General features: G+C 49.0%; 1 protein-coding gene across 9 annotated transcripts in view; it reads right to left on the bottom strand.

Annotated features, from left to right (window-relative positions):
• Positions 1 to 25,532, bottom strand: part of INPP4A (inositol polyphosphate-4-phosphatase type I A) — a 146,113-nt gene that overhangs the window by 27,619 nt on the left and 92,962 nt on the right. For 4 of the 9 annotated variants that reach the window (XM_008008095.3, XM_038004177.2, XM_038004178.2 and 1 more), the window contains exons 7-18: positions 25,278 to 25,357; positions 23,482 to 23,593; positions 22,466 to 22,556; positions 21,772 to 21,919; positions 17,980 to 18,110; positions 15,936 to 16,040; positions 15,344 to 15,452; positions 13,080 to 13,097; positions 9,094 to 9,277; positions 7,556 to 7,774; positions 6,221 to 6,476; positions 2,574 to 2,606 (exon numbers count right to left, since the gene is read on the bottom strand). In XM_008008095.3, coding sequence (XP_008006286.2) covers positions 2,574 to 2,606; positions 6,221 to 6,476; positions 7,556 to 7,774; positions 9,094 to 9,277; positions 13,080 to 13,097; positions 15,344 to 15,452; positions 15,936 to 16,040; positions 17,980 to 18,110; positions 21,772 to 21,919; positions 22,466 to 22,556; positions 23,482 to 23,593; positions 25,278 to 25,357 — 1,486 coding nt within the window. The remainder of the gene's footprint in view (positions 1 to 2,573; positions 2,607 to 6,220; positions 6,477 to 7,555; positions 7,775 to 9,093; positions 9,278 to 13,079; positions 13,098 to 15,343; positions 15,453 to 15,935; positions 16,041 to 17,979; positions 18,111 to 21,771; positions 21,920 to 22,465; positions 22,557 to 23,481; positions 23,594 to 25,277; positions 25,358 to 25,532) is intronic. The other 5 variants (XM_008008106.3, XM_008008101.3, XM_008008100.3 and 2 more) reach the window with 3 other exon arrangements.

The following is a 25,532-nucleotide window of genomic DNA, read 5'->3' as shown; positions in this document are numbered from 1 at the left end:
TACTTTGCTCTTCTACCTATCATGCATATCATGAAAATCATGATTATTTTAATCTGAAAATGATCAAAATATACAACCGGTCTTACAACTTTTTCACTTTGCCTATTTCTCTTTAAACTCAATTCCCATGAGAATGATTGCTTTGCTATATTAGGAAAAAAATGAAAAAAAAAAATTGTAGTATAGAAAGAATGGCTAAAAAGCACTAAGACGTGTGTCCTGGAAAAGAGGAGATATGGAACTTGGTAGAAGGTGAGTGTGGCTATCTGCCCAGAGAAGGGCTCAGACATGTCTGGAACAATTTTTTAAAACTTCAACCAAAATGAGTCTCTTGGGCAGTAACATGATTTCTACCTAGGATCTAGTGAAGTAAAGGTACCTGGGTCACTGGAATTGCTGAAGGGTTTATACTCTGCTTTCTTCACTAGAAAGCCGAGTTATAAAAAAAATCAGCTCAATGAAACAATGTCCTGAGTGACGTCGCTGACCCATGTTTTTGTAGAAAGCTCCTTATCTAGTTCCTAACCTGTAATGTTTGCAGACTGTTAGTGAATCCATGGGCCATACTAATTTAGGTAACTTTGAAGAGCACTTTCAAATCCGGACTTTGTTTCTGGATTTTCCCCTCATTAGTAGGGGAGGGAGAAAGGGAGAGTGTGTGTGTCTTTGTAAGTGTGTATATTTTAGCCCAGATTAAATGCAGTTCTCCAGGAAAAGCCAAAAGAACTCCTTGCAGGGACCATTTTAGTCCATCAGCATCAACTGTGAAAAAGCCATCAGTGCTTCTGGAAATGTCCCAGCTGACGCACAACAAGGAGGGCTCTACAGGCCAGGCATTGTCCGTGGGCTGCCCGGGGACCCACGAGACTTCCCATTAGTTCTGCAACCCTCAGGAGCCCAGAATTGAGAAGAGCCCTGAGCTTCTGTGGGAGCAGATGCACATGCCACCAGCTCTCTCCCGGCCCTAACGGCTGGGTACGGCCCCAGGCTTCAGCACCACTGAGGCTCAGGCGACAGCTCGGTCTGAAGGCACTGGCCTGCCATGGAGGTCAGCTGAGGCATGGGCCCAGGGGAGGAAATGGAGGAGGAGACCAAGGCCAACTATTCGTACATCTACCAAGGCCTCAGTAACCTTCAGGGTCCAAGGGGGTGGGGCCCAAGGCCTGCTCAAGGCGACACTGACTTTTGGGGAAAGAGAAACTATGAAGGGGCTGAAAGCAAACTGAGAGAGTATGAGGCGTCCAATCAGATTAGCCTGCCGACGGGCTAACTTCTAAGAGCGTCCTGGGGTTGCTGCCAGGAGCCGCCACACTACGCTGACTCACGGAGCTGTATGGGTGGACAGGCTTCACTAGCAATGCCCAGGAATAGCTGTTAGCCTGGTAAATCCCACAGTCATGGACTCATTACATTCTAGACATCAACAAAGTATCCTGCTGTCTTACATTTATAACCAGTCAGAAATACGCAAGCGATAGACTATAGACTGACCATGCAGCTGATTTTTGGAATGTAAGAAAAAGAACATCAAATCATATTATTTGGGGGACTCATGCTCAAAACCACAAGCAATACCCAGGAAACTCAATATGAACTAGATCAGGGGTCAGCATACATTTTCTTTTTTTTTCTTATTTTTTTTGAGATGGAGCCTCGCTCTATCGCCCAGGCTGGAGTGCAGTGGTGAGATCTCGGCTCACTGCAAGCTCCGCCTCCTGGGTTCCCACCATTCTCCTGCCTCAGCCTCCAGAGTAGCTGGGACTATAGGCGCCGCCACCACGTCCGGCTCCTTTTTTTTTTTTTGTATTTTTAGTAGAGACGGGGTCTCACATTGTTAGCCAGGATGGTCTTGATCTCCTGACCTTGTGATTCGCCCACCTCGGCCTCCCAAAGTGCTGGGATTACAGGCGGGAGCCACCGTGCCCGGCCGAGCACACATTTTCTGTAAAGAGCTAGACAGTAAATATTTTAGGCTTTGAAGGCCACGGGTTCTCTGCTGCAATGAACTCTGGCACTGCTGCACAAAAGCAGCTGTAGACAATCCATGAACAAGTGGGCAAGGTTGGTTTCCAACAAAACATTATTTATAAGAGCAGGCTGTGGACAAGATTTAGCTCAGTGCTGTAGCTTGCCAACCCCTGAACTAGAACCATAAACATTGGTTTCTACATGCAAATGCAGCAAAGAGATTACATTTCTGGCACTAACTCCAACTGAGGCCCATAGCGATGTCTGGTAAGAATTCTAAAACCGCACCCAGAAAGTCCAAAATGTGTACCTCCCTACCTCAGGTCACCCACGTCAGGAAGCCCAATGTGCTCATCTGAAAAGACTTTAAAATGTAAGAGTAAAACAAAGACATGTGGTAGTCTGCCTCAGGTCACAATTTCCTCCGCTCAACTGGTCCCTCATCAAACCTGCGAAAAATGTTTTGTGCCTCACAACGAAGGAGGTCCTGGAATACTTTCCCGACTCTGGGATCATAAGGCAATCTTTGGTAATTTAGCTACAAAACACTACCTGAGTATTAAGTAAGAGGGCGTCAGCAGGAGCCTTGAACGGAAACCACGTACCTGGGCTGGACTCTTCAGGAGGGGGGCTGCAATCTGCACAGAAATGGAGGGCGACATGGATGATTAAGGAGCAGCACACAGTTCAAACCAAGCAACTCAATCTCAGAGCAGCTGCGTCAGCAGCTTGCAGTAACGTGGCTAACAAACAGAGAAGAGGTCTTGGTGCCCGGCTGCCTCTTCCCCAAGAAGGCTCGCCAAAGCACTCCGGCAGCAAGCCCTCTCAGTGGTAAACAATGACAGATTCCCCAGCTTAAACATTCATGTTGCCAATACTTCAACATCAAATGCTCTTCGGGATGTGCGATCTAGCTTATTACAATGTGATAAATGCCGCAGGAAAAAGCACCCACATAAATCACATTGTAGTGGCGGAGCCCTGCGTTGGCTTGCGGCATCTGGAAGCAAACTTGTAAGGAAAGAGACTGACCAGCACACGGAGTGCTCCCCGGTCAGGCCCACTGCTCTGATTCACCGGGGAAGCCTGGGCTCAGGATCGACTGCTGAGATCCAAAGTGTTAAGATCCAGGAATGAAACCAGTATACCAAAAAAAAAAAAAAAAAAAAAAGATGCCAATCTTCCACATTTAAACCAATGCTAAGTTTTGTGATTTAGGGGTAGTCTCCAATTAGAATGTCCCTTCAGGCCCTCAAAGAATACCAATTTTGATTCCATTTCACCTTATTTCAATTTCATATTTCCCTTAAAAACTAAACTTTCTAGTTAACTGGGTGCACCATCTAAGAGAAAACGAGTTTGAAAAGGAATCATGGGAGAAAACACTTATGTTAATTTATGTCTGAGTTTTTCAGTTCAAAGAATGTCTTCAGGATGTGGAAATGAGGTGGCCTCGGATCCCGGATCCCGAAAAACAGCCAGAACAGCTTGATGGGGATTTTATAATCTAGGTTGTAAAGAAGGGGCAAAGCATCCCTCCTCTCTCATTGTCTTTGGAAGTGACTTTTCAAACTGGCAAAGGGGAAAGGGGAAAGAGAATACAAAGGCATCTGTAAGGTCAAGAGTTCAACCTCTTCGTTAACCCAGATACCCTGAGACCATGTTGCTAACAAAGGTAGAAACCCACAGTGATTTGCAACTGTGGCTCTTACATATTGATCTGCTCATCGGGTTATGTGAGGCCTTGAAAAAATACAGATTTTTGCCTCCCCATAACCCATCTTCTAGGATTCTGAGTTTATGAATGAGGAGGAAGGTCTAGGAGCCTGTTCCCCAACAGCTGGGTTGGGACCATGGCTGTGAAGGCATCAGGGATTAAACCCGATTTGCTAAATTCATCTTTCAATCAAAGGGGCGAAAGGGGGGGCCTTCCCTGGTACTCCTGGAATAATGGCTTGTAACTTGCCTTGGGTCATACAGTTGAGAACAGATGACCACTCTGGACTTCCTCTCTATACACATGCAGATTCCAGCACATAATCTCAGGGGTACAAGAACCTGCGGGTACCCACAGACCCCAGACTAAGAAAAACTTGGTCTAAGGGTCTCTTTGGGTATGAGGAGAGTGACAGAGTGCACAGGAGGAAGGTGGTGGAAGCTACCAAATCCCGGTGGGGCAACAGTGGCGCACCTTGGCCGGTGGGGGTGGAGGGGCATGGGAGACTTTTGGAGAGATGAGAAGAAGGGAAGTTTGAGGAGCCTCTGTGGTTTTGGCTGGCAGATACTCGTCAGGGGGGCCCCCACAAAGCCTTGGCCCTGGGTGACCCTCACCTGCCAGACAGGGCTCTCCGATCAGGGCAGGGCAGCTCTGAGGCAGGGCAGCTCCCTGGTGAAAAATAAAAACCAAGGAGCTAGGACAGGGTATAGCACTGGAATGAAAAGTGAGGATGCCTTTCAGAGCAGTACAGAGTTATTTTCATATAATAAATATGTTGGTGTGAACACACCTGCTCATTAAGCCAAAACAATGTATCCAGTAACTTGGAATGGTATAAAAAGCCACGACAGAGCCAAGCCGTGGCACTGTGGACAAGACTCACCGAAATAAATACCTCACAGACTGCTTCTTTCTGATCCTCCTGCTTACACTGAGGACTGAACAGCTTCCTGGCTGTGCTAAAAATGTTTAAATTAAGGACCATCCACAGATAATTTGGTGGCATATGGTTTCATACATTTCTTTGAGTACTGATCAGCAGAGTTAGACTCTCTCAAATGTAAGTAAGCTTCACATTCCCATTATTATAACAGCTGATTTTTATGGCACACGCAAGTCAAACCCTAAATAGCATAAATGCTCATTTAAATAACTTTAAAACTGAATAAAAATGCATCTATATTTAAACAATACAGGATGTGCCTAGAAAAAAAGTGACACTTAAGTTAGGGATACAATCCCATCTGATGAAATAAACTAGCTCCCACATTTAAAACAGCCAATAAATTACTCTTTTCATTATCTGTAGAAAAATTTAAAATCACAAACAAGAAAATAAAGTAGAAAGAAAGAAAACTCTCAGAAAGTTTTCAAAAGGAACACGATTTACATAAAAAGAGAACATGAATAAAGATAAAATAGTTCCATGAACCAATCCCAGGTGTGAGGAAGTGAAACTATAATTCCCCAGAGATGGAGAGATGGGTGACGGGACAACAGTCGAGACAGAGGCTCAAGTGAGACAGTGCCCTGGAAACAGACTGCAGGCAGAGTAAAGAGGCAAAGGGCTTCTGACAACCCGAAGGGGGATTTGCCCAGAGGCTCTGACCAAGCAGCATGCTGACACCTTGAATGGAAATTCCCCAATTCAGAATATAAAAGCCCTCATCACAGGAAGCCTAATCCCAGCACATCTGGGCCTTTCCTACTATGGCTTAAAACTCCCGCAGGAGAACAAAAAGGAGGCAGAAGCTAGGTCTGTGGGCAAGTCTCAGCCGCCTAGCTTGTAACTCTCCGGCTCTTACAGGAAAAGACGGAGGCACCTCGGTTGCAGGGACCGTTTCCCAGCTTTAAGGCTCTCTGCAGGACAGTGTCCTGGCGTGCCGTGTCTCTGCGGACAAGAGACTGTTGTGAAGCATGCTGCTTCATGCCAATGTCCTACCCTGAAGGGTCCTGCCAAACCACCTGACTCGGACCACAAGAAGCCCAGGAACAGGGGCCCACTCTCTGTGTTACCACGTCCCAAGGCAACATGCCTCTGCTGCGTCAGAGAGTGCCCAGCCAATGCCAACCAGCTTTCAGCCGTGTCCACTGGACCTGCCAATCTCTCTCATCCAGCTGTGTCCCTGCACAATTCCCCTTTCCCCTTTCACTCAACCAATTCCTAATGCCATAGACAATCACATCAGAAAGGCATCTGCATCCTGGCCTCCTTCAGGTTCTCAGATTGCTTTATAAACCTGAAAAGCCCAGGAGCCCAACCCTTACAGCCATGATGGTGTATCCCAAGAGGACCCTGAGATTCTGACTGGCAGAGATGCAGAATCACACATGGGCTCCAGTTACACAGAAAGGCAACCGGAGACTCCGCTCTCACCGCCCGCTGCTCCGTGCACTGGGACACCCCCGCTCCACCTGGCAGCCCTCCCTGCAGTCTGCGTGGGGGAGGAGCACATGGAGTCAGAGACACAGACAAACGGAAGCAACACAAGGTGAAGTGGAGGCAGCGCATGGGAAGCATGGATGCATACGCACGTGTGGTCAGATGAGGATGGCATGCAGCGGAGGGCATGGTGGAGGGGCATGGTGAGGAGGGGACATCACAGAAGGGGTCTTCTGGTCTGATCCAGTAGGCGTGGCTGTCCGGGTTACCTTTCTTGCTGGTGCAGCTGCCTGCACAGGGGAAGACGTCCTCACAGCCCTCGCCGTGCAGCCGCTCCCTCTGCAGCAGCTTGTCCACACGCTGAATGATGCATTCTAGGCTCTTGTCCACGTTCAGCCACACTTTCTCCTTCCAAATCAAAGGGGCCCGTGTGGGTCAGCTCTCCCGAACAGAAACACAAACAGAACACAAACCAAATCGCCCTCCACCGATCCCCTGCCCTGGGCTTCCACACTTGTTAAAATACCTCAAAGTTTAGAAATATAAAGACGATTCCTAATTCCCCACTAAAGTTGCATTTGCTTTTCAATGACGTATCGATCTCCTGTGGCCACTGTGTTTAGAGTTTGGGTGATGTTTGCTAGTAACTCTTCTGGAGGCCAGGTGGCCCTCCAGTGCTGCCTGAAGGGCCACAGGGCACTGTCCTATCTCCTCCTCCTGCCACTGCAGACTTCCCACAACCATCATACACAGACAAGATGGAGGTCTCCTTTGGATGGAAGGGAATGGAAATTTGGATAGGGGAGGTGGGGAGGAGGTGAGGGAGGTCTGGGAGTGATGTGCAGAAACACACAAAGCATACAGGATGCTACTTTGCTGCTAATTAATAGTTCAGGGCTTGCAGAACAACACCTCTAAGCAGTAGTCTCAATCCACGGCACAAACAAATTGTACAATGTGTCCCTCCCTCAAGAAACACAGATCCTGCTCCCAGCGCCAATTCTCTGAGGAACAATAATGTGATGCAATGTCAGGGCGGCCGCTCCAAAATCCACAACTACTTGCCCCAGCACCAGAGCTCCCACATCCCCACATACACACAGCCCTGGAAAATCTAACAGCAAACAGAGCACTGAGGAAGTAGGAGAGGCCTGACTGGTCTCAAGCATCCCAGGGCCACAGAAGGCACAGGCGGCAGGGGAAGGAGAGACCTCCAACAGGGGAGGACAACCCACTTCTCTTCCTCTTCATCCAGGCCTGAGGCTGGCCCAGGCCCCAGCACAGCTCTACCCCTATCTGGACACCAGGTTTCCAAAATAGTCCCCCTCCCTGCATCAGGAGCCAAGGAGCCATCCAGGAAGGAAACCTGGAGCTTGTTCACAGCAGTCAAACCTTGAGGCACTTCGGAGGGACAGAGACTGGCAACAGGCTTTGCAGTTTTCGGCCCAAGTCCAGCAGTGGGATGACAGCCACGGCAGCAGACTCACCCACTCCTCCTCGTGCCAGTCCACCTGCAGGGAAGATCGGCTGTTTCTCCCTGTCCACCGGGCCATGAGGGTGTCCTGGTCATTTCTAAGCATCACCTGCTCCTCCTCAGTCGAAGTGGGAGAAGCCTTGGAGGCAATGTAGTCAGGCCGCGCGGCGTTCAGCCCGTGGATGGAGTTGGCCAGGAGCTTGCAGTCGCAGACCGTGACCAGCTGCCGTGTCTGCAGGTGCACACAAACCAAGGCTGCTGAGCCCAGGCCGGGGGTTGGGGCGGCCCCTGCCTTATCTGAGAAATGGAGAATGGGCTTAAAGCCCAGTACTGTACCCCTCTGCCTTTCTCCACAGTGCAAAGCAACTGAAGGGCTACATCCCTCAAGATGTCTGAATACGAAGACGGCCATGTGGCCCGCTGGGGCTGAATCTTAACAAGAATTTCCCACCAAGCAAGAGGAAAAGAGGGTGAGAAATCTCTGACGTTCTCTGATCCCTGCCTGCCTCTGACCTGTGATTGCTAGGGGAGGGGCCTGCAGAGACAGCCCACTGCCCCAGCCTTGACAGACTTCCTGGTCTGTCCTCCACCTTCCAGGGAACAAGTGTCCAGGGGTCAGGTCTTACTTTGGTTCAATTGTGGAAGTCTTATCTTTCGCTCCTCAGCATCTAATACATCAAGTTCTGGGTCTGGGTAGCTGGCCTCCTAGTATGACATGTCTGGTTTAGGAGAATTATGCACGCATCACGGGTTCTGTGGTTCATAATGTTACTGCTGACAACTACATCTTTCTTTTCCAGTGGATCTAATCCCCAACTCACACTCTTTATGCTGTGTGAACACACGTGAAGGATATTACACATTCTGATCAGGAAAAGCAGCTCAATAGCACAGTGAGTGTGAGTGCAGAGGTGTAGTCAGAATCTGTGTGTGTTTGTGAGTGTGTGTGTGAGTGTGTGTGTGTGTGGTGTATGTGCGCGCACTGAGAGGGACACTGAGTGATGGGAAAAAGCATCATCCATCAAAAGGGTCTGATAATAGCCACTTCCTCAGTTGGGATTAATACTTACATATTTTTAAATCAGGATCAAGTTATGGCTAAGTAGAAGCTGGTGTACTGACTGTATGTAAGCCAATAAAATTATATTGTTCTTATGTCTGTATAATAGCTCAGTTTCTGTTTTCAAATTCAACTGCAATAGAAATGTGGCAAAAAAAAAAAAAAAAGTGCTGGTTAGGCTGTTACTGAGAAAGCGGTGGAACTGTATCAGCCTCAACAAAATGAGCCCCATGGACTCACTGAAGGGCATATGTGCCTGAAGCTGCACCTAAGAGTCACAGGCCCTGGGCTCTGCCCTTTGTCTGTCCAGCTCTGCGGACAAATCATGAAACCTCTCTGGTTTTTGTGGGAAATGGACCTCAGGTAGACCTTCAAAGTCTTCCCAATGTCACACTCTTTGTGGACCACCTTAGGCACACCTGGGCTGCCCGGTGGCCCCCAGAAACCCAAGGAAACTCCCCAGCCCACATGCAGCAGGGCACCCCTCCTACCTTGTCTGCCAAGATGGCGAGTGTCCTCTCAAGGCCAGTGGCAGACCTGTCCTTGGCTGCCCTTGACAGCCGCTCTGCATAGTAGCTAACTTGGGTTTTCAGGGTGTTGATCTGGGCGATGATCTCCTTGGCTCTGACGATGTCCTGTGGTATGTAGATTATCGACTGGCAGCCAGATGATGTACTGGAAAGGATAAGAACAGATTCTAAGGGATTCTCCAGAATCTGTAAAGGACGACAGCATCATCCCAGCCCCAGTCACATTAACCCTAAGATGACTCAGGGATGTCATCTGTGACTCAGGGATGTTCTGTGACTCAGGGATGTTCTCCTAGGCTACTCTAGTTGTTGATGAGCAAAGTATATCTTAGTGGATCCTTCCTGTCTATATGGCAGAAGCTTGAAATATTAAACTATGACTCAGTCTTTGATCTGTATTTGCATGTATCTGTATTTTCACTTGTGTATGTAACTGTGTGAACAGGTATTGAACAATCATATCCCGTAATCACCCAAATGATCATAATCTTTCACCTCACAACCTCATCTATTAACTTACAAGCAGTACTTCAGTGGAGACGTGGAGACCATCTATAGAAGAAGGGGTCAGGTTATCACAGTGTAGCAGAGACTGCAGTGGGTGTTGGACTTTGTCCCCAAGCAACCAAAACCTATTTTTTTATTCGGGAATTCAAGCTCCCTGTGAACACACCCACAGTCATCCTTCCTCTCATGTCTGATCCCAGCAAGTCCCTAGAAAATTGGGTTTCCTTTCTCTTTCCTTCACTCCAGGACTTCCCTAATTTGAGAACTAATGTTTCATCAAATGAAGAGAAAGTGGAGAACATGCCAAGCCACAGGCAAAGCCGGACTCCTCAGTGGCTGTGAAACCCTGGCTCTCCCTCCTTCCCATCTCTTCGCCACCAAGCAGCGTGCGTGTCTAGGGGTCTGATGCCAAGCCTACAGCCCGGCCCCTCCCAGAACAATCAGGAGGCTCTGAAGGACCAACTTCACGTTCCCCCGCTACAGGGGCCTGGCCAGCGTGTTGGGTCCAACTAAACGGTGACAATGAATTGCGTGTCTCTTAGCCTGGATCCCAATCAATGCAATATTAAACATTTATTTTTCAGACCATCTGAGGAAGCTGAGGAAAGCAGGAAGAAGTACAAGCCACCAATGCAGAGGGTCTCCTCCTAAAATCTGAAATTGTGAGCTCTGGGTAGAATTGGTGTCCCTTCACACATAGGATGAGAGGTCCTGACTGGTCCCTATAAAGAGTGACCCTTTGAATTCTGGGGAACAGCGAGAAAGAGGAGGAGCGAGGGCACCTCTCACCACATCCTCCATCACTTCCCCTGGAGATGACGGTCACCTTGCTCAGGGCTGAGAATCTTCCCCACTGGCCCCTTCCCAGGGAAGTCCCAAAGTGGGTCATCAAGAAACCACCACTACCCCTTCCCTTGCTGGATTATGCGGCAAACATGCAAAAACCGAAAACCAAAGCACCCCAGAAAGAAACACCACCACCACAGGCCCACACGCCACAGTAAAAAACTATGGATGTGCCAGAAGCTCATGCAGCGGACCGCACGCAAGCTCGCGGGGCACAACAGGAGTCATTCCACAGCACGATGTGCACACGACTACTTTCCAATCTGCAATCACTCTTCCAAATGAATAGCTGCCTTCTAGGATCATTTCGTCTTAAAAACACCATCTCAAAATAGGGTGTTAAAAAATCAATTCAGCCAAGCATGGTGGCCTATATAATCCTAGCACTTTGGTAGGCCAAGGTGGGAGGACTGCTTGAGCCCGGGAGTTCAAGACCAGCCTGGGCAACATCGGGAGACCCCATCTTTTAAAAAAAGGTAAAAATTAGTTAGGCATGGTGGCTTGTGCTTGTGGTTCTGGCTACTTAGGAGGCTGAGGCAGGAGGGTCAACTGAGCCCAGGAGTTTGAGGTTGCAGTGAGTTTTGATGGTGCCAGTGCACTCCAGCCTGGGTGACAGAGCAAGACCCTGACTCCAAAAATGGTGAAAAAAAATGGATTCTTCCCAGACCCCCAATATTTAGAGTACATACATTAAATGTGCTGTATGCAGATCTACTTCTGTGCAAGGAGGTGGCCGTGTGCCCTTCAACAAATACATACCCTCTGCCCAGGCCAAGAGAAAAGCACCGCCCTGTACTTGCCCTGTGTTCTCACAAGTCATGTTTTAACGATGGTACCTGGGACTCATGCATGGGATATACATGGCAGAGGCAAGAAAAGGCAAATTTCAAAGAGGTACTGTTTAGGATGATGAGGAAAATAGAAGCATGTGTGCCCAACTACCTGGTTTTAAAAACCAGGCGGCCACATGGAGGCAGCAGGATGGAGGTGTAGACATGAAGCCCAGGGGCAGCCCCAGGAGGCAGTATCCTAGGTATGGCCCTTGGACTTTGCATTAGGACCCCACCCCAGACCCGGACCTACCCAGAGCTGGGGTCATGGGCTAAACTGAAGATGCCACGAGAGCGTAAGGGTGGAGTCTTGTGGCCCTAGCCAGGAACTGCTGGTAACTGCTGAGCAACAGTCACTCTGGACATTAGAAGAGCAGGATCACCTCTGCAGAGGCTGAGCCCCCATGGAGCTGGGTTCTGCAAGGGTAGGAGGATTGGGAGGCTGGGTCCTCTCCGCCTGGGATTTAGCCCCTCACAGTCTCCAGGCAGGGACACTCCTTCTGCCTATAACCCTCCCCACTCCATCCCCTCTCCGCTTCGGGAACAGTCTTGTATATGGGGAGCAGGGGGCAGACGCGGAAGGGGTGACTAGGCCCAGACTGGGCAATGGAGGGTCCTCAGAGGGAACCCAGGAACTCAGAAAGTTCCCCAGGAACAAGGCTCAACCCAAAACACCTGGGTGGGGATTTACCCAGGAGCAGGCCTTGGTGGCAGCTGGGCCTTTGGCACTCTCCTCCCATTCCTCTTCCCCTGCACCCCTAGACTCAACCCCTAAGTACTTTACTTGTCCCCTATGGGAAAGATCAGACCTTGAAGGAGGCCCCAGTAGAGAAAAGGCAGGGAGGGGAGGCTGGGAGGCCACTTCCAGAAAGTAGCGTGGGTCTCCTCCGTCAGGGAGGCGGGAGCAGCAGCAACCGTCCCTACATGCCCTCCTCCCTCCCTTGTACCTGAAGTACCCTCAGGGAAAAGGACCCAGGGGGAAGCTGAGAGGCCTCAGCCTGGACATGGAGGAATGTCCTCAGAGCTTCCTGCTGTCAGATGCCCCCAGCAGAGCCTGACACCTCCAGCAGGGCCCAGCCATAGCCCCTGAGCCTCATGGGTCACAGGCTCTGAGGCAGCAGCATTTCTTGAGGGGCTGCAGAGCCTCTATTATGAGCCTGGGGCAGCAGGAGGGAAGCCCAGGCAGCAGACACCGTGGTTTCTAACTGTCAACTAATTATCTTGTGGCAAAAGCCACTCAGTTGTATGAAATCTTGGTTTGCGCCCACCCCCAGGAGTAAAACTGACCCTGGTAACAGTGTCATTAACATCAGCATAAATTAATAAGTATCATGAAGAGGTAGGCTGGCTTCATTTGTACAAGAGGTAATAGTGAAGTGAAAACTGAAAAGCCACAGGATTCCTGTTTAAGACAGAAAGGGGTTCCCAGCTGCACCCAGGGGCTGACACGAGAACTCGGCACCTTGGGGCTTCCCGGGTTGGGCCCTTCCTCCTCCTGGGAGAAAGAGAACGAGGACCCTTCTCAGAGCGAGCACGGCAACACGCGGCTGCCAGGTTTGAAAGGTAAAACAGCAGACTGAAGATTGGCTATTCATTATTAAAGAACATTGCAGTTGGAAGGGAGAACTGTCTACGAGGTGCGTCACTAGGAACCATGGCAGCACCGCGGGGGAAGCCCACACGAGGAGGGTGGGGATGGCGCAAGCTTTCTCTGCATGAGGACGAGACCCAAACAGACACTCTCTCCACAGACAGAAAACTCACCAACACTCCTCAAAACTGCTAAAGAAAAGAACCAAAATGAAATATTAGCAGTTTGTTAGCAAATACCAAATGCAAAAACAAAAAAATTAAAAAGCCAACTTATTTTTTGTCAAAATACTTAAAATTATGTGTTGAGGTCCCAACTACAGGGATGACTACAATTATGAGCCCAACGTGCTTATTCCTCAGAGCAGCATCACTCCGTGTGCTCAAGCCCCAGGGAGACATCCCACCTCAGGCCAAGTTACCTCTGCATTGAAAGGAAAGTTCAGATCATGAATACCGTATCTGTAAGTGGCTTGATGGCATTAGTAGGAAATTAAATAGAAACTTATCTATTTGAAAAATACTAAAGAGGTATTTTGAGAAATAAATGCTAAAGTTAACATGCAGAGTTATCAGTAATCAACACCCCAAGCCTCCTGGGACAAAGACCCCCAGGAGGCCCCCTTCTTGACTGGCCACACAGTTACTATGCGTTCTCCTTCAAGGCCCCACCCCATCTCAAGCTGCACGCTCACACTCTCCACAGGGCAACATGCAATGGAGCGACAGACACGCTTTCTGGCTGGCTGTGCAGAGCTGCGGTGGGCACAGGAAGCTGCGTCTTCTTCCTATTTCCCAAAGGGACGCTGGAGTCAGCGAATCCTAAGGCAGGTCCGGTTACCTGGTTTGTCTTAGGGAAGCACCCTTGGGAATGAATCGAGGTCAAGTAGGTTGTCTGGGGGCCTGAATTCCCCTTCCCTGTTTCTCGTCCCGTCTCCAGGACTCACTGGGCTCTGGGCTGGCTTCTCTGAACGTGACTTCTCACAGGGCACGCTCTTCCGTTCCCTGCTCAGCCTTGCCCCTGAGTGGTGATGCCCCTAGCTGCCTCCCTGACCCCCTCAGCCACTGCTCTGACCTTTTACCTCCTTCCTGCTCCAGCCTAGAGTCCGTTTTCTCAGGTCATGTCCTGACTCCCAGCCGTGGCAGCACAGTCAGGTGCCAACCACCAGCTCCGTGGCCTGTGCCAGAGTTCTTCACCCGATCGTCCATGGGATTCTTGTGACGCTCCCTGGGCCTTTGCTCACCTTCCCTCACACTGTTCCATGCTCACTTGCTGAGTCCGACCCTCCCCAGCCCACATGCCGCAGAGGCTGTCCATGGATGCCTCCGCTTGCTCCTTCCCACCTCAAACATCTCTCTGCAGCCCCACCTCTTCTCCTGGCCCTTCTGACGAACGCCTGCTCTTGCCTCTTTCCATCCTGTGAGAACCCTGCTCCAACACTGTTTTCTTCTCATTCACCTTACCTCATCCACTTCTGTCTTTCCCTATCAGCCCAAATTATTCTCCCTAAACCAAACACCTCATGCTACTTCCTCTATTTTACGGTCACAGCCCAAGGACCTTACTGGTCATTGACACTCATCACCCCCACTTCCTGAGCCGCTGAAATCTTCACAGGTGACGTTCTGGAAGATCATCAATGCCTCCCACACATCTAACACAACAGCTTGGGTTTATTTCTGGCTCTCTCCCTCCCACCCCTGGGGGCTGGGTGGATGCCCTGCTCCATGCACCCCAAACAGCATGCTTGTTTCAGGCACTGCTCACGCCAAATGGCGCTTGCTGACTTGTCTACTCCCAGGCAAGGCCCTGAGCTCCTGGAACCAGGCCTAGATCTGCTGGGCGCTGTACCTCTGGTCACAGAGCAGGCTGGCAGCAAGGCCAGCCCTCTTAGCTCTCCGCCCCTGGCACTGTGCACCTGGCCACATTTCGCCACGTGCACTGCTTCTGCCACATCTTTGCCTGACATGCCCTTCACCACCCGCCCTACCTGGAAATTTCCTGCTTAGGACAGGAGCTCTGTACGGCCCCCCAAATCTTTCAGAAACTGGGAATGTTTACCACTGCTGCACTCTAGGAAACAACGTGCTCCAGGCTCAGTGCCTGTGGTGCTCAACTGACTGGCCAGGGACTCTAAAGGATGCCAAGCCAGCAGAGTCCGCACAGGGTGGCTGCCTGGAGCACCACTTCTGAGGTGGGATCACAATCTGCTCCTCATTTTGTAGGACAGGACCATCGATCCAGTGCCCTCATCCCCCACCCAGCTCAGTCACACGCCAACAGAGCAGCACAGGCTCCATGAGGCAGATCCTCCCGCCACGCAGAGGCAGATCAGATGGCTGGATGTTCTTGTGGTCGTACTTTGATTTTATTTTAAACGGAGAAAAGAAGCATCAGAAAACTGTACAAGGACCACAGACTCTCTCTGGCTACTTACTGTTTCTTGGTCTCTTCAAATTTGTGCAGCTTTTTGCGGAGACCTCCTGACTTAAAACCTTGGCAGTGTGCTGCTGGCGCCCCGATGGTGACGATATCGTAGTTCTGATCTGAATGACAGAAAGCTCTCCTCCATTACTCTGGGCTCAGGCCTGTGGACAAGCCAGCTATAGGGATATGCACACAAGTCTGGGGTCCTGACCCTCCCTCCCACAGCCCTGGCCACCCAAGGGTCTCCTGGAGCCCAGTGCCATCACCTCAGCAAAAAGGGGTTCAAAACATTTCAGGTGGAGCCACACGGGCTGCAGGAAGCCACCCTGTAACTCCCGTTTGTATCCCTCCTTGGGAAGAATGGCCGACAGGCAACTTTCTACTGCAAAAATACAAAGGGAAGCTAGAGCGAGGAGAGACAAAAGGAAGGGGTGTGGGCTCTTAACAGAGACCTTCTGAAGGTCCTTGTGACAAGTCTCTCCTCCCAGCCGCCCAGAGCACACAGCACACACATGGGCAGATGTGGGGCACCCAGGGACCAAGTACCTAGAAAGAGAAGCAGCAAAATGCGATTCAACGAGAGGGGGCAGAAAAATAGGTACCTGATCCTCCATCGTCTTGAACTCTCATCCTTTGTATGTGCAAGTTTGTGGGGACAAATTCTAACTTTTTATCTGCTTTCAAACTGCTTGCTTTAAACGAGGGCCCTAAGAAATGGAACAGGAGAAGATAAAGGCCATCAGCACGCATGCTGCGTTCACGAGTTGCAAGTAGAACATGGAACTCAGAGGATGCTGTGGCCTATACGCAGGTATGTGTCGGCAGTGGCCTAGAAGGTTCTGAGTTGCCATGAGCACATTTCATTTGCAGGTGGCAGGTGGGTGAGATGCCAAGGGCAGCCCGCTGGTCGGGACAGCTGGTTCTGGGTGCTCAGGGAGTGAATGGTGCCAGGGAGAACTGGCTTCAAAAAGCTATGGTAACGATGCTGCGTCTTCCAAGACTCGGCTCTCTACTGAGAGATCTGATACAAAAAATGTCATTCTGTGCAGCACGATGTCAGCACTACTAGAATAAGCAAAGGGGTCCATGCCAGAGACCGCCTGTTCTGACTCCAGAGACCGCCATCATCAAACAGCTAAGAATTTGGTTTGGCTAGAGCAATACATCTCAACTCTCGAAAGTGATGAAGAGGCCTTCTCAACCCTTCAGGCCCATCAAGATGAACAAATGCAATACAGCATTGATTCCAGCCTTCTGACACACGAACTTCGATGTTTCCCTGTTCACGCCTGTTGGTTAAGGAGCCTGGACACTGTTTTATAACAAATATCCACAATCTTGTTTCTATAATCAGAATCCAAACTAATTAGAGAATCACATGCCTATAAAATAAAGGGATTGCAAATTAAACTGACAACCACAAGAGTAGAAGAAAAAAACGTTTCATCTAATGAAAAATATCAACTGATACTGCCAGCGTACGAATCGCAGACCAGCCACTGCGTGTCTCCAGTTTGCCACAGGAGATGGCTCTCTGTGGCCTGATACTTAGGGTGCCGTCCACAGACCGCAGCATGAGCGTCCGAGAGCCTACGAGAAAGGCACAATCCCAGACCGCCACTTCAACACAGTTCTCAAGGAATCCGGGTGCGCACTGACATTTGAGAAGCTCTGCTCTAGAAAACTCAAGGTTGTGTGGGTTTCACACACAGGTAAGAGGCATCAGGCATGGGTGAGTCCCTCAGTTCCCTCCTGGGCAAATGCTGCCGTTTCTCCTGGTGACATGCTCAGACCCTCTCTTCAGACTCACGCCAAGCCTAAGCAACACCTCCTTGTCAGTTCTGCATTTGGCTTCTTCTCATCCAAGTTTACGGACGGGTTCATAGGTTCTCTGTCAAAACCACATTAAGGGCTTATGGTTTTCCTTAAACCCTGAAATTCCATTATGTAGAGGAATCAAAGGGAAGAGTCCAAAAATAGAGAATAATTCAAAATGCTAAAGTAATACATAGAGTAAATGAAAAACCAAAAAATTCATTCCACTTGGAATAAAAAAGGAGCAAGAACAGATTTCTAAATCTGCCCTGAGAGTGTTTTGAAAATCAAATGGCATTTTTCAAGGAGAAACAGTGAAGTGTTCATTCACACTCCACTTTGTTTTCCGTGCCTTAAAATACAGAGTTCCCCCTTAACAATTAATATGTTTAACAGAAGTTACCCCGACTCTTTAAACCACGAAATCAAGAAAAACTGCTTTGTTTCCAGGCGAGTGACCTACATCCTTTCGGTCACTGTACTGACATTAGTCCAAGATGAAGAAACAACATGAACCAGTAATAGCCCGGGATTTCGCCTCCCCTAATTTCATTCCACAGTGACTGTTTTGGTAGATGACACCATAGGAGGACTCTTCACTGCAATTCACAGATTGGTCTTTTTAATTAAGATCTGAAAAACCCATATTTGAAAGAATTCACACCTACATGAGAAGTTATTTTTAAAAATCCATTAAAGGGTCTGTCAGTGGGAATGTGTAAGTGGCCCTGTCTTCCAGATCTCTGGCTGGGAAAGCAGGGTGAGTGACAGTGAGTGAGAGTGTGTGTGTGTGCGTGTGTGTGTGTGGGGACAGCATGGGGGTGCGCCCACCTTTGTACTGATGGAGGTCGGTCAGGTTCTCCTGGTATGTGAGGATGATGGTCTGGTACTGGGTGACAATTTGACGCCGGAGGCTCTCCCAGCAAGGGGACAGCTCTCCCAGCTCCTCCAGCTCACACACTCTGAAAGCAAGACACAGATGCATCAGGCTGCGGGCTAACTGGTTTCCCCAGAGAGGCCCAGGAGGCCTACCCAGGACAATAGCATTTGCAGGGCAAGAATCACGGATGCCCAGGGCGGGCCAGGACAATGGTTACACTACCTGCCCAAAGGGCAACGAGCTACATGAAAGGCAGACCACTGACCACACGGGAATGTGTCCAGAGTAGCTTTTCACGGGAACTTAGTCAAATGTTCAAGGGAAACTAAGTGGAGGTGGGGAGATGGAGGCAGGCTGCTGGGGAGAAGCTTTACCCTGATGACCTGCAGGTACCCTCAAGCACAGGCTCAAACCACAGCCCACCTGAGTCTGGGCAAAACCACGTGTGATCCTCCCGGAACAGAACAGAGAGGACTGCAGGCGGTGAGTAACCGCCCCGAGCCATCTCCCTCGTGTCTCGTCATCTCCCCTAGGAGGCTATCAGGTCGGCGTTTTTCATCACCTCCCAGGTTCTCCTGAGGTGTGGGCCTTCTGCCCTCCCCCTGATAAGGGAGCTGCAGAATCTAAAACCGCTCGGCTGCAGCCTAGAGTTGGCTCCTCAGCAGCGGAGTTCCACAGATCGTGCTGCCGTCACAAGCCCTTCTGTCTCATTGCCATCCTTTTTGGGTATGGGACGAGGACCATGGGAGCTGGGACCTCTGGCTATTCTTCCTTCCGTGTCTATGTGGGAGAGGAGCTGTCTGAACCTAAAAGTGGCCCGCTGTGTCACTGTGGATGAAATCAGGCCAGATCTTGTCTTTATGTGTGTGCTCGACAGAGGCACAGGGTAACAGAAGGGGGAAGAGAGAAGAGGAGGAAGAAGAGAAGAAAAAGAGGAATTGTCATCTCCAAAAAAATAAAAGCTGTATACGAACTGAAATATAAATTCCTTAGCTCAGCAATGAAGAACAGCTACACAATCATAACAGCAAAATCACAAGATGGATTTAAAAACAAAAAGGATAACAAATTAGGAAAATGGGGACTGGGAAGATATAAAAGGCCAAACCCTCAGCATAGAAAATCGGTAGCTAATCCCTGAAATTGATTAATGAAGAGAACACTTTACACATATATTTAGAAATACATCAGTAAACACTAAAACTCTCAAAAAGTGACTGTTTCTGGGAAGTAGATCAGAAAGTAGAGCCCCAAGAGTTGTTTTTAGTTAAAACCTTTCTGCGCTATTTTTTTTTTATACTGCATTCATGTTTTCCTTTGAGAAAGAAAAAAGCTAAATTTTATATAAGGTCTTAGGAAATCTGACTTGTCTAAATTGTTTTTAAAAGCTGTGCCATTTTATTATTATTAAAATAGCAAAATTAACATATAAGGACACCCAGAGCAGGTAGGGCTACATCACCAGCCGGCCCCATGACCTCAGGCCGCTCTGAGCACAGCAGCTCTGTCTGCCAGGCCACTGCTAGTTTCTCTCTCTGGACTGTGTCTGTTCGTGTTCATGTGACTGCTTCCTACGCTTTAGGTGTTAGTTTAATGTCATCATCTCACAGAGGCCTGCCCTGATCACCTCTTTCTTCTCACAGTTCCCTTTTCATTTCCAGCACACACTGACACATCTGGAGTTCCTGTGTGAGGTTCCCAGTTCTGTTTCCAACCAACCCCCACACTCAGCTCACCAAGAAGCCTCCCACACCAAGAACAGTGCCTGACATGTGGTTGTTGCTGAAAACAACAACAAAACCCTTGAACTAAAGCGCTTGTTAAATGAATGAACTCTTGGCCAGGAATGGTGGGTCACGCCTGGAATCCCAGCTTTCCGGGAGGCCAAGGTGGGAGGAGTGCTTGAGGCCAGGAGTTGGGGACCAGCCTAGGCAACATAGCAAGATCCTGTCTCTACAACAAATGAAAAAATTAGCTGGGCATAGTGGTGTGTGCTTGTAGTTCTATCTGTCCAGGAAGCTGAGGTAAGAGGACGGCTTGAGCCCAGGAGTTTCAAGCTGCAGTGAGCTATGATGGCGTCACTGCACTCCAGCCTGGGTAACAGAGCAATACCCTGTCTCAAATAAAAAATGAATAAACTCTTTAAAGTTATAATATACCATGTAATGGGAAATTTAAACATGAAAACTGAAGATACATGGAAAAATAGATTGCCACTACATAAATATACACAAATATGGACAAAGTTGAACGAAAATTTGTAAAATTAAAATAACTATTAAAATATGTGCATACATGGAGAAAGCAATTGGCAAAATATTAACAGTTGGTGATTTTGGGTGACAGGTATCTAGGTGCTCATTGCATTATTCTTGCCCTTCATCTTTAAGTGTGATGTTTTTTCCAGATAAAAAACGTAAACAAAATAGCTCTTTGAAAACAGCAGGATTCTGGCTACCTTGCTTTCTTTCATGCTTCTGTTATATTGTGTTTATAATTAACATCATTTGAGGACAAGGAGGAGAAATGACAGTCTGAGACTATCCCCCAAAGTTCCTATGCTGGAAACTTTATCCTCAATGCCACAGTTTTGAGAAGTAGGACCTTTAAGAGATGATGTGGTCCTGAGGGCTCTGCCCGCATGAATGGATTGATGTCATTATGGTGGGAATGGGCTGGTTATTGCGAAAGTGGGTTTGTCATAAAAGCAAGTGTGGCCTTCTCTCAAGAGCGCTCTTGCTGTGTGATGCCTTCTACCACAGGATGATGCAGCATGAAGGCCCTCACCAGATGCCAGCACCATGCTTTTGGACTTCCCAGTTTCCAGAACCATGAGTCAAACACTTTTCTGATCATTATAAATCACTCAGTCTCTGGCATTCTGTTACGGCAGCACAAAACTGAAACAGAGAGAGACAGGGGACATAATCTGCATGGCCTGGGCCACCTGTTGGGCTTCTCCTCACCTTAGGACTGACAAAATATGCCCTGGGTTGAGAGATGCAGAAGGGTTAAGACCCTGATGGGACCACAGTGAGCTGACAGGTCATACTCAGTCTTCTGGAGCCCTTATCTATGACCCTAATCTAGAAAACTACTGCTGGGCAGCTAGGATCAAACAATTACCAGTTATTTCTAACTTTCTGAAGGACCAGTGAGAGGGGAAAGAAAAGAAGAGAAGGCAGGCCGGGCATGGTGGCTCACACCTGTAATCCCAGCACTTTGGGAGGCCGAGGTGGGTGGATCACCTGAGGTCAGTAGTTTGAGACCAGCCTGGCCAACATGATGAAACGCCATCTCTACTAAAAATACAAAAATTAGCCAGTCCTGGTGGCGCACACCTGTAATCCCAGCTACTTCAGAGGCTGAGGCAGGAGAATTACTTGAACCTGGGAGACAGAGGCTGCACTGAGCTGAAATTGCACCACTGCACTCCAGCCTGAGCGACAGAGCAAGACTCTGTTTCAAAAAAAAAAAGAGGAAAGAAGAGAAGGGAGGAGGTTCTGAGTGCGGGACACACATCTGGGTTCAAGCACACTGTCTTACGAAATCCTTGCACAGGAATCCATGATCCCAATGAGCACACTGAGGCTTAGGCAAGCCAAGGCCACAGAGTTGCCAGGGGAGAGGCTGTGTCTGCAGTCCGGTCTATCTGATGCCCGTGCTCTGCCCGCTATATCTCAGACAGGAAGGGGCACATGATATGGGTATGATGGACAGTCAGTCCTTCCATGTGGCCTCACCTGGCTGCATCTTCCTCTAGTAGGAGCTTCACGAACTGCCGGGGCACGTGCAGGGAAAGCACGCTCTCTGCCATCTGCTCCAGGATCCGCAAGTGGTTACCATCGGTGGTTGGAAACCGGTACATGCGGCAGATGGCGCCGCCGAACACTGAGGTGGGATGACAGGGGAGACAGGCTGCATATGAACTGGCTGCAGACTTGCCTCATGGGTTCTTCTCTCCTGGCCCTCGGGGATGGTGACAACTCAAGTCCTCTCACTGTTCATCTCATGGGAATTAAAACGCTTACACCGAAAACCCACCAAGTGGCTAGGTCTGAACACTTCTTCCCAGCAACATGCAATCTTCCTGTCCCAGAACATGTAACTAACTCTAAAGTGCAAGCAGCAGGGGGCAGGGAGGCTGTCGCCAGTCACCAACCCCAATGTGAAACAGGAAAGAGTGAGATGAAGTATTACTTCCTTGGAGTATTACTGACTCCTTTTTATGTTTTAATCCTCTTTCAAGGAAAATTATTATTGTTTTTTGCAGTAACTCTTTATATACTGCAAAAAGAACACAAGGATAAGCAGCAGAGAGGTGACAATTAGGGTGCATGGCTGGGACAGTCGCAGCAGGTGGGGAGCAAAGGGGACTGTGGGCCCAAGTGGATACTCACAAGAGAGGCAAGAATACCAAAGGAGGAAGCTGTTTACCCGATTTCAGCAAAGTGTCCTTTCGCAATGAAGCATATTTGGATCGGATTCCTAATGCCTCCGTCAAGCTCTCATCGACGGGAAGAACCATCTGATAATGTGTAAGGAAATGCACAAGAAAACTGTGAGACTCAGATGACTCCAGAACATTCAGCAGAAACAGTGGCCTAAATACATCACAACAGAACTCTTAAGATGAATATCCACCATGAACTCTACAATAAAGATGCTGCCCAAGGCACAAAGTAATTCACCTCCCAGTGTGTTGAACCACTTCATGCACAGCACACACAACTCTCTAGGCATGCGTGGTTTCTCAGTCACTTCACCTTGTGTTTCAGTGTTCTGATGTATAAAACGAAAGGAAGAGAATAGATGATGCCAAGGGATATTTCCAGAACTAACATTCTGGGCTTATTTTGGGTGAAATGAGACATCTCTGTATTGTACAACAATGACTACTTACCAGCGTTGGGGCTCTGAAATTAGAATTTTTCTTTGAGTGTCTGTGTGAGAGACTGTGCATGAGAGTGGGTGCAGGAGGGTGTAGCTGGAGAGGGGAGGAGGATGGGGGAAGAGGGGAGCATATGAAAAGGTAAAGGTATGCACCAGGAGACTGTAGGGCATGCATGCGTCTGGGAGAGGAAGATATTAACAAAACAGGACAGATGGCCTGGGTCCTAAATGCCTCTTCACTTGCCCTCCACACCCCCTAAGTTGCCCCCAACTGCAGTTCTTCCAGCAAGGCTCTTTCCCACTTACTCCTGCTCTCTAGAAGTGGCCAGTATAGCACCCAGAACAGAGGCAGGCTCCAGGGCAGCAGGGTTTTACAGGCGGGAGCCCTGTTTCCTGCTTCAAGGTGTGCCTAAGGAGGACCGGAGTGTCCATGGGGAGCAGCATCAAGCAGCAGGCCCTGCCCGTTGCTGAGCACAAAGGCTAAGTCCACGAGAGCCGCACTTTTACTGACTAATTCCCTTGCTCTTTCTAAAGGAGAGGAGGAAAGTGGTGTAACTCACCCTCCCATTGACAGTGTCCACAGACCGGGTCACAGGGGGCCGTTGGTCTGACTTCTCCTCCATCTGCCAGCCAATCACGGTGATGTTACCCACACGGTCACTCTCTGCAGACCTGTGATGTACAACATGCTTTAATGAGTGGTGCTGCAACTGTGCTTCTTTTCTGCTGAAATGCAAAGCCCTGGCCATACTGGGTCATCAGGGTCCTGGGGGCAGCAGAGCCGAGCTGACTGACCAGTCGGTCAGCATTCACTGTGTACACAGGGCTCCTCCCCAGCAAGACAGACGAGGAAACCACAGGGCACAGCGGAGGGCTGTGTCTGAACGGACAACGCACCACAGGGAAGTGTGGACATGCGGGGGAAGTCAGACGGGGCCTCCTTGAGGAGGAGCCAATGCTGTTCTCGAGCTGCTGCCAGTGCCTGGGTTCACCTCTGCCCAAAGGGTGAGGGGGACACGTGTCAGAGTGAGGACTAGAGAACACCTTGTTCTGGCCCTGGGCCCTTTTCTGTTCCTTCCCACCCCACCCTCAGGTTTATATTAGCCCAAGGCCTAAGCCTGGACTCCAAGTAATGGAATGCAACCAGGGTTTCTTGAAGCCCTTGAATTCTGAGATGACAGAGCTGATGCTACCCCAGCCTCAGTCAGCTTCGCCCTGACACCTTTTCCTTACACGATCCCTCTCATTTTACCCAGGTGGCTGATGGCGGCCTGGGCTCATCTGATCCATCCAGGGAGCCTGAGGATACCCTGGAACTTCAGGCTTTCTATTTACAAGGTCTCATTTAACCAGGTTCTAAATTTTTGTCTGGTCCCATCTCCTGACCATTTCCTTTGTGATTTCCTCGCCCTGTCCTCGTGCCTGTGAAGTCCTTTCCTGCTCTATCTGTTCAATGATCAGTCGCCTTTAGCTCCTTTAAAAAGAATGGTGTCCATTTTGTACACTTAACTCTAACCCAACTAGAGTTAACTCTGACGCACGATGTAACTAAATATTTTTCTCAAAGTCCTTTTCCTTACACGATCCCTCTCATTTTACCTAAGATTTTTCCTGTTTCCTGAATCAAGTTCTCTAAACAAACTAAGGGCTGCTGTAGGGCTCTCATCCTGTCCACTGATTAGACAGTCAACGCCTGCAATACTGTCTTTACTTTACTTGTAACTTCAGAATGTCTCAACATTGCAGGGACTTAATTTTTTGTCAAATTTTCCTAGCTATTTTGGATTATTTTCCCAGATCATAGTTCTCACAATTTTTACATTATTCTGAAAAAAGAACACCGTGTCAGAGTTTTTGGTGGGAAGTGCCCCTAAAATGATTTGGAAGGATTGACATCCTGATATCTTTCCTCTTTCCATCCTAGGACACGGTGGGGGTTTCTCTTTCATTCACTCATTCCTTCCACAAACATTTATTGGGCACCAGGCACTATTCTAAGTGTCTGGGAAATAGTACTGAAGCAAAGCAGACAAAACTCCCTGCTGTCTGGGAGATGATATTCCACTGGGGAGGGGCTAAATAACAGAGAAACACACTCAGTATTATTAGATATGTATCCAGGCTTTCCTTTAGGGCTCGGTACAGCTGTGCTCGAATCTCCTATGGATGCTAAAAGTTTCCATTCCCTGATAAGCTAAGTAGTTTGTTTTGCCTCAGTAGACAACACAGTGTCGCCACACAGACTGCTTCTGGGAGGGAAGGGTGCTCCCTCAGTATAGGAAGTGGGTCCTTTCCCCATCAGTCCCTGGACCTCATCATTCCAGATCCTTCCAAGGGAATAAAACTGAACACTAACCTTAGTGTTAAATGCAACCTATGATGCCTGTCCTGCAGCAGATCTTTGACAATGAACGTTCCAGAGCCCAGCAAATACATCTGAGGAAGAGAAGGAAGAGAGGCAGCATTGGTGTACTCGCTTTGCTTCTGATGCAATTACCACGGCCCCAGAGAGTCCAGCTGACTGGCTCCCACAGCACCTCTTACCCTGATGTCAGAAGCCCGATGGGAAAGCTTAAAAATTTGCAAAGACAAATGCATTTAGACATGAGCT

The sequence above is a fragment of the Chlorocebus sabaeus genome, chromosome 14 (assembly GCF_047675955.1).
Source record: "Chlorocebus sabaeus isolate Y175 chromosome 14, mChlSab1.0.hap1, whole genome shotgun sequence".
In the NCBI taxonomy this organism is placed as follows: Eukaryota; Metazoa; Chordata; class Mammalia; order Primates; family Cercopithecidae; genus Chlorocebus; species Chlorocebus sabaeus.
This window is presented reverse-complemented; position numbering and strand designations above follow the sequence as displayed.